This window comes from Lontra canadensis, unplaced genomic scaffold (genome assembly GCF_010015895.1).
Source record: "Lontra canadensis isolate GAN:19392208 unplaced genomic scaffold, GSC_riverotter_1.0 scaffold10, whole genome shotgun sequence".
Taxonomy (NCBI): domain Eukaryota; kingdom Metazoa; phylum Chordata; class Mammalia; order Carnivora; family Mustelidae; genus Lontra; species Lontra canadensis.
Window position 1 is genome coordinate 14,358,596 of NW_022631004.1, and position 8,571 is coordinate 14,367,166.

The 8,571-nt window shown below is 39.8% G+C and overlaps 1 protein-coding gene across 4 annotated transcripts in view; it reads right to left on the minus strand.

Annotated features, from left to right (window-relative positions):
- The window catches only part of CCDC25 (coiled-coil domain containing 25), a 39,001-nt gene extending 30,917 nt beyond the window's left edge, over positions 1–8,084 (minus strand). For 2 of the 4 annotated variants that reach the window (XM_032855673.1, XM_032855670.1), the window contains exons 1-2: positions 7,961–8,084; positions 2,913–2,960 (exon numbers count right to left, since the gene is read on the minus strand). In XM_032855673.1, coding sequence (XP_032711564.1) covers positions 2,913–2,960; positions 7,961–7,988 — 76 coding nt within the window. In that variant the 5' untranslated portion in view covers positions 7,989–8,084. Of the gene's footprint in view, positions 1–634; positions 737–2,872; positions 2,892–2,912; positions 2,961–7,960 lie in introns of those variants that run through there. The other 2 variants (XM_032855671.1, XM_032855672.1) reach the window with 2 other exon arrangements.
- Positions 8,085–8,571: the final 487 nt, after the last annotated feature.

Sequence of the window (8,571 nt, forward strand, 5' to 3'; positions counted from 1 at the left end):
ACTAGGAAAACGGACACCTCCAAATATCTCCAAACGGTCATGGGGAAAAAATGTTCTATACATAGATTTCTTTCTACATACATTTTAAGGACAGCAAAACACCACTCCAGTGGGTTCTGGAAAGATTCTAAATTTACACCTGTCGAATCTAAATTTATGTCTGTAGATATAAATCTGTACATAAAAGTTTCTACAATGGGCATTCCTTTAAATGGGCTACAATCACGCCCATCCTAGCCCTTCCTTCTCCACGAAGCCTTCCTGGTTCTCTCCCAATCACACTTACTCTCTGCCTCTACTGCTACAGCACTTACTCATACTGCTTCAGTGAACCCATACTTTGTTGTTGTTTTTTTTTTTTTTAAGATTTTATTTATTTATTTGACAGACAGAGATCACAAGCAGGCAGAGAGGGAAGCAGAGAGAGAGGAGGGAGCAGGCTACCCGCTAAGCAGAAAGCCCAAGGAGGGGCTTGATCCCAGAACCCTGGGATCATGACCTGAGCCGAAGGCAGAGGCTTTAATGCACTGAGCCACCCAGGAGCCCCTAACCCACACTTTTTAAAATAGGCTTCATTTTTAAGAGCAGTTTTTAGATTCACAGCAAAATAATCATTATTTTTTTGTGTGTGTACCTCTCCACCTTTAATGCTGCGAAAGCACAGATTACATCTTCCCCTTTGGCTACTCAGAGAGGGTGGCATGTGGACCCACACAGATCAGCCCCAGCAAACAGTAAACTAAAATGGAAGGAAAAGAGAGACATGGTGGGACTGTCCCTAGCACAGCTGCCTTGAGAGCTTGTCAATGGGAAGCAGTATCAATGCAGTCCTTCATTGTAAGAAATAAAGTTTCCTGCCCAGAGTCATACAGTGCAAAACCCACACAACTGTACGGAGCAGCTCTCCTTTAGGTGCTTCTCAGTAACCTAAGTCTTGGGCTTGCATCCTCAATGTAGTAGAAAGAAAAGTAGATTTGATCAGGTATGGATCTGTATCTAGTGTAGGTAACCAGGACTGGTTCTAACTGTTCCTCCTTGATCAATGTACTACAAGGAGACAGCATCCTCTTCTCAGCCACATTCATCAGGAGGATGCTATGAAAAAAATACAAATTACCTATGATGATGTATGAGTTACTAAGAGAAATAGAAAACTCAAGTATTAATATACAGCAGATTGCTTCTCTATAACGCACACCAGAGACAATGTCATAAATTCATTACAAGGAAAAACTGCTTAAAAATTATTTTATTCTGTTGTTTTTAGGATTTTCTTTTGTCTTGGATGGGATGTAATAGTCTTGCTTATTCTCATTCTGCTTTATGCAACCAGTATTATTGCAAAGTTCTAAACCATTTATAAAGATCTGATTAATAATTATATATATTTACACAGCTATTACATGTATCACATTATACATTTTATATATATTACATTGTATGTTATATTAGATATGTGTATATGTTAACTATACATGTAGTTAACTATAGATGTAGAACTCTACATCTGCATATACTATAGTAATATATAACATTACTGTTCTCTGACATTTTTTCATTTTTGGCTTTGTTAATTTCATTCATGTCAAATGTCTCATACTGAAAAATGTTATACTTGCCTCTTTTAAAGAATCAAGTTTAAACTGTTGTCAGTTTCAAACTGCACCTGGAACAGACTGATGGTTTTAGGGGTGGCGGCGGGGGGGAAATAAAGCAATACCTGGAGGTTAAAGAAAAGTAATTGGAGGGAACTGGCCAGCTCTCAGAGTCCTGAGGTGGTCACTCAGCCATGGAGCAGTCACAGGAACAAGAGGAGCTGGTTCTGGGGAGCTAAAGAAGCTCCATCGGTGACCCCTACCATTGCTGAGAGCCTACCCCAGGCCAGGTACTTTACTCTGGCTTTTTATTTAACCCTCACACCCCTGCAAGGCAGACAATGGCCCATGATCCTCTTTGTACACCTCAGCAATGTGAGGTTCAGAGAGGTGAAGTGACTACAGCCAGTCTGCTAAGAGCTTGCATTTTAACCCACATGGGCCTGAATTCAGAGTGCTTTTTTCCAAAACATGACACAAACCCTGTGAGAAGAGCCACTGTGTATTCTCCAAGCTTGAAGAAGAGGGGTTCTGTCAGGTCTCCAAGCTCCCTTGCTGCATATCTTTTCTCCCTCAGCTCAGGGCTGTCAACTCCCACAGCAAGACAGCTCACCTTCGCTTTCGTCTCCCTCCTCACTCGGGCAATCAGAAGGCCACATCCCTAAAGCGGTTTTCCCTTTTAAACTTTAGTTTACATTGATTAGTGGGTCAAAAAATTAACATAGCTGGTTGAGTCTAGCTTTGTAAAAATCAAACAAAACAAAAAAGAGGGCACAGCAAAAAGTATGGGCATTTTTTGTAAATTTTTGTTTTAGTTACATCGATGTGTACAGTGTGGAATAATGTATTTCATTCTGAGCAGATTGATCAACAAAGTTTGAAAAAATAATGTTAACATTTTGTAACTCAAAAAGAGCCATCTTCAGCCTCAAAAATCCTAAAAGTATGTTTCCTCTATTCTTAAATGTGGTAAAAACATACAGAAAATGATCTTTACAACTAAGTCACACATGATTTTTACTTGATATAAATTAGCACAGGTTAACCTCTGATTCATATCACCTTACATCAGACGATACCACAAAACTCTTAGTAAGAGTTAAGTTTCTAATCAGCAACAAGTGGTCCAATAGACCCCAATATTATTTGATATAATTAAATCCCAGGAAAGTTAACCCACTGGAATGCCTTATAATGGGCTTAATTAGTAGTAATTAGCTGAAAACTCTTATCTGACCAACCAAGGGTGGGTAGGGGAGGAGGCAATTAACACTTACCTGCTGGAAATTTCAAAATCAAATGCTTTTGAAAACTTACTTTCATATTTATCCTTTCCCATGTAAATAGTGTAAGCAGATGAATTAACTAAGACAAAACAAAAATATAAAAAAGTTAGATAATTTCATCCCCAACAAAACTGCTTCATGGGAAAAATACACAACAAATACTTCGATTAGGGGTTGGCAACACATGGCCCACAGGCCAGATCCGGCCCTTTTTTGGAAGCCCGTGTGCTAAGAAATGACTTCTACATTTTTAAGGAGTTGAAAACACAAAATGAGGAAGAATAAAGCTAGAGACTGGATGTGGCTCACAAAGTCTAAAATATTTACTATGTGGCCCAAATAGGAAAAGTTTATTGACCCTTATACAATGGATACTTCCCTACTTTCATCAGGGATAGAGTTCAATACAATTCCAGTTCGGCCCTATACTTTTGCCTTCTTCAAAAGAGTAAAAAAAACAAACAATTTAACCTTTGCCTCAACCATTTAAAAATGGTCTCCTATACTTAGCTGAGTTTTTTCATAATTTTATTTTGGCAATATTATTCTCTTCCAGGTGAGCTGCAAATTATAATGCACTATCCCATTCCAGGAAAAGACAGTTTGTCAATTATCTTCAAAATCAGTGACTGAGCCCTGATTACACATTAGAATCACCTAATTATGTCCCAGGTCCATTAAGACTAACCAAATACAGATTTCTGGCAGATAAGCAATGGTGTATTTTTTTTTTTTTTTTAAGGATCTTCAACTATCTTCAATGTGAAGTGAGTGTTAGGAAATACTGCCTTAAACCAAACTGAATATTCTAGATATGGCTTACCTTAGAAATGATATTTGTTTTACTGAGCTAGTGACTTGCCACAGGCATCTTCCATCTGGGGTCAAACAAAAATTTAAGTTTCCGAAATTGAAATTCTGTCTGGGCACTGGGTTTCCAAGCTAGTCAACCAAAACTTGTTTGACCCCATCTGGATCTAAACTCCTGAGTTAATAGTCACTGGGCCCCCAGTCTGGGCAGCCTATTGGCTGTCATTCCAGGGCACAAACTAGTACATATGAGTGGAGCTCCGAAGGTCAGAGGCAGCACTCTCATTTATATATATATTTTTTTAATATTTTTATTTATTTATTTGAGAGACAGAGATCACAAGTAGGCAGAGAGGCAGGCAGAGAGAGAGGAAGGAAAGGAGGCTCCCTGCTGAACAGAGAGCCCGATGTGGGGCTCGATCCCAGGACTCTGGGATCATGACCTGAGCTGAAGGAAGAGGCTTTAACCCACTGAGCCACCCAGGTGCCCCTCATTTATAAATTTTTAAATAAATTGCCTGTACTTTCAGTAATGAGAAACTCCTTAAAACATCAATCGTAGTTGCTCTCTTGGGGCGGGAAAATCCCATTTCCTTCAGTTAACTGTTATAAATACCATAACCCAAATTACCTGTAAGTAGTTGAGGGAACTATCTGGAAAAGAGAGAGTATTTGCATTGACTAGTTGACAGAAATACTCATCTATAATTGAGAATTACATTAGCTTGGTAAGACCTTAGCATAGCCAGAACAGCCATTATAACAAATGCCAGAAGTGCAGGAATAAAACCATTTCAGATTGTCTCTGTACAACCCAGTGTTATTGTATGTGTACACTCTTTGATCCTGTAATGTCACCACTAAGTATATACTATAATTACTCTATCAAGCAATGATGTTCTTTTTACAATCTAAATACCCATTAATTAAGACTGGTTAAACACGGTAGAACATACATAAACAAAATACCATGTAGCCACTGAAAACAAAAGGCAGGAATTAAATAACAGTATTTTTGTATACATATGGCAAGATTCACTTTGTAAAAAATGAATATATAGTTGTATATTCAGGTTTACAACCATATGCTTAATATATGCATATATTTTCTTTATATGTATGAGAAGATATACATATAACTGTTACCAATACTTACCTTGGCTAGTTTGCTTACCAAATATATAGATGGTTTTTTATAATCAGAAGGAAAGTAATTTTTCAAATGATTAAAATAAAGCTGTTTGTGCAGGCTAAGCCACCTAAATTGTAGCCAAGAGAGTAACAGACAATTATTTGGATGGTTGACCTATAAAAATGAGGTGATTAAGAACATAAGTCAAATGCAAACTGAGAGGCATTCTACAAAATAATTCTTCAACAAAAGCATCATGAAAGACAAAGACTAAGCAACTGCTCCAGATTAGAACAGGCTGAAGAGTAATAAATGACAACCAAATGCAACAATGATCTGTAATGTTCCTTTGTTATGAATGCATTATTAGGACACCAATGAAAACCAAAAAAAGCTGATGAGTTAGTAGTATTGCTGCAATGTTAATTTCCTAATTTTGATAACGAGGAATGCTTTTTGATAACAGAACATCTTTGATTTTCGGGGGAAAAAATCCTTAAGTATTTAGGGGTAAAATGTGACTTACCAAAAAATGGCTCAAGAAAAAAAAGTGTGTGTGTGTGCGCACATGTGTGCACACACGTGTGGAGAGAGGGAGATGAAAAATAAGGAGGGAAGGAAAGAAAGAAGTTCTAATGTTAGAATTTGGGCGATCTAAGAGGTTATAAAGGAAATCCTTTATTATTTTTGTAACTTTTCTGAAAGACTGAAATTAGTCAAAAGAGAAAATTAAAAAAAAAAAAAAGGAAAATGACTGCTCAGGAAGAAATCTGAAGGAAGTTCCCGTGTATGTTAAGAGGGATAAAGGAAAAGTAAATTGAATTATTCTAGTACTTTTGTTATTCTTGCCCAAAGAATAAGGTTGATTAGTATGGAATATAGTCATCTTAAAGGTAGAGGATTCAGGTGTAGCAACCAATCCAACTTTAGAGGCTCTGAAATAATTTCATTATTTACAGATGCAATCAAAAGGTACCAGAAGTACAGATGGACTTATGAGCCAAGTGCAGATACTGTGTGGGTCCATAAATCAGATGGTCTTGAATTTGACAGTGGAAATACAGTAAGGCTAATGTTTCATTATTCCATTATGACAGAGCATGAAACACGAATTAAGTCAAACAGATTTTAGTCAGATACTAATTTTAAAAGGAAAAGCAGTAACTTTGTATTGAGATTTTCTCCCCATTTAAAAAAAAAAGTTTTTATACAGTAAACCCTAAGTTGTCTGAAAAGCTTGGCAAGTACTTTCCTAGAATCTGTATGTTCAAGTCGATTTCTCTAAAAGGATATGTTAAAGTTCTATTACTATTTTACTGACAAAGTTATAATTTTTCCATTAACTTTGCAATTTTATTTTTTAAAATTTTCTTTATTTATTGGAGAGCAAGAGAACAACAGAGAGCCTGGAGGACGAAGATGGGTAGAGGGAGAGGAAGAAGCAGGACCCCGGGATCATGACCCAAGCTGAAGGCAGCCGCTTAACCAACTGAACCATCCAGGCGCCCCTTTGCAATTTTAAAAGATTTGCTGCCCAAGTGCATTTTTGTTAGACTTAAAGGCCAAATATTTTTCCAACGGGAAGCAGTTCTGACCTTATAATGGAAGCCAATGAGGAAAACACGACCCATAATTTGCTAAAACACTGCTCTATTATGGGCATCTGTGTAAGTACAAATAGTGCTCAAAGAATTTTGAATGGCTTTAAGGAGAATAAAGCAGCTAACATAAAATACATGTAGTACCTATAAAGCCCGCCTATATTTTTTATTTCATTGTTGGGCTTCTTCTTTGGATACCTATATTGTTGGGAACTCTCATGAGTGGAGAAGCTAAAAAGAGATTGGAGTTAGGACAAAGTTAGCAAACAAAAAAAAGGGAGGATACTATTAGAGGCCTTTAACAGCTTGTCCAGCTAGTGTGAATTGTTTCTGATAATTTTAATAATATGGGTAAGACAAAACAACTATATAAAGGCAAACAAATGGCTTATGGCACACTGTCAAGTCTAGACTACTGAAAAAAATGAGATGGGACAGTGCTATGGAACGAGGATGGGGGCAGTCTGTGAGCAAATTCCCTGGGCCTTAATGTTCTCATCTTTAGAGAAAGTATCACCTTATTCAACAACATGAGGCTGGTTTTGCTTCAGTCTCACGTATAACAAGCAAGCAGAGAGAGTAACAACAGAATAGTATGTGCTGTGACTAGGTCAAAAAATACCTTTGTTCAATAAGCATTTATTAACTACTATAAGCCAGGCACTAGACTGCCCCTGTCCTCAAGAAGCTTACACTCTAGATTAAGCAGACAGCATCTAATACCAAAGATACACAGGGGGTGTTAAGGAGGTTCCCCAAAGAGGTTTAGCTAAGCAATCTCTGGGTTAGGTTGGGAGAGGCATTTGTAAAAGATGGGCCAGAGCTGTCTTAGGGGAGTTAATGAGATTGATCAGGCAAAAGGAACAACATAAGCACAAAAAACGAGGTCAAGACAGCATTTCCTGGGAACTAAAAGCACCCTTTCCTTAGCTGCCAAAGACAAATCAGAAACACTATCATGTGTCAAATTTTGAGATCTGGGACATCAACTCTAGCCAGTGAGTGGCTGTACCGCCACTCCACGGTTTTTTGTTTGTTTGTTTTTGCTTGTTTTGTTTTTTACTGTTTTCTGTTGCATTCCAGGACCTACAACAATATCCTAGAAGGGTAAGGCGCACTTCCTGGAAGGCAGTGTGGTTGGCAGGTAAGCCCCTTCTCTCTCCAAGTGGGTAATTACCAGGACGCAGTCAGAATAAATGTCAAGCAGGTGGAGGTGAGACCTGCGACGGGGGTGTGAAGAAGCCCATAAACTCTGCCCAATTCCAGATAGCGAAGGGAGGTCTTCCCGAGAAAAAAGAACTCCCGGATGCAAAGACAGCAGGAGTGATGGTCCATCTACACTCCCCCAGACCCAGACAAGGGGCACAGGGGGACGACAGGGACGGACACAAAGTGGGGACCGAAAGGGCGCAGGAAGAAGCCCCCACTGCCGAGGAGGAGCAGCTTTAAGATGAAGTTCAGGCTGAACAGCCGGGGGTCCCGGCTTCGGAGCCGCGCTGTAGAGCAGGGACGGAGGAGATCACGGCGCCCACTCACCGCTGTTGCTGGTAAAGTAGAACACCATGATCTCGGCGGCGGCGCGGGGACTCCAGCGCGCAACAGCGGCACTCAACTCGCTAGCTCAGGATACCAGAGAGAGGAGGCCTCCTGTTCCCCGGAACTCCTCGCGCACTTCCGGCGGACGTCGGGTCGCGTCATAACGCCAGCCGTTGGCGCCATCTTTAATCCTGGCGAGTGGGTGAGTGGGGGAAGGGTGCGGGCGGGCTAATAACGTTCACTGGTTTGGGGGTTGAAGAAGGAAAGTAGATGGAGCTAGGACAATTCGTAGTTGGAAAACGCAGCGAGGAAATTCTATCCTCTTAAAAGAAAAAATGCCTTTGGCCGACGTTGCTTTTAGAGTCACCACCAAGTGAGCGGTCTTGAGGCTTATCTGTTGGTTGTTCACTGCTACCCATCACCCCCTGATGGGCTCCGGGACAGCTGAAACCACTGCCTCCTTCACAGTCTTCCCTGCGCCAATCACAGTAGCTGGCACGTAGTAGAAACTTTTTATTTTGAAATGAACCCAGATGCTTCCACTATTCATATTCTAGCTCCGCCACTTACAAGGCGTTTGTTGGCCACATTCTGTGCTTCACTCACCTGAT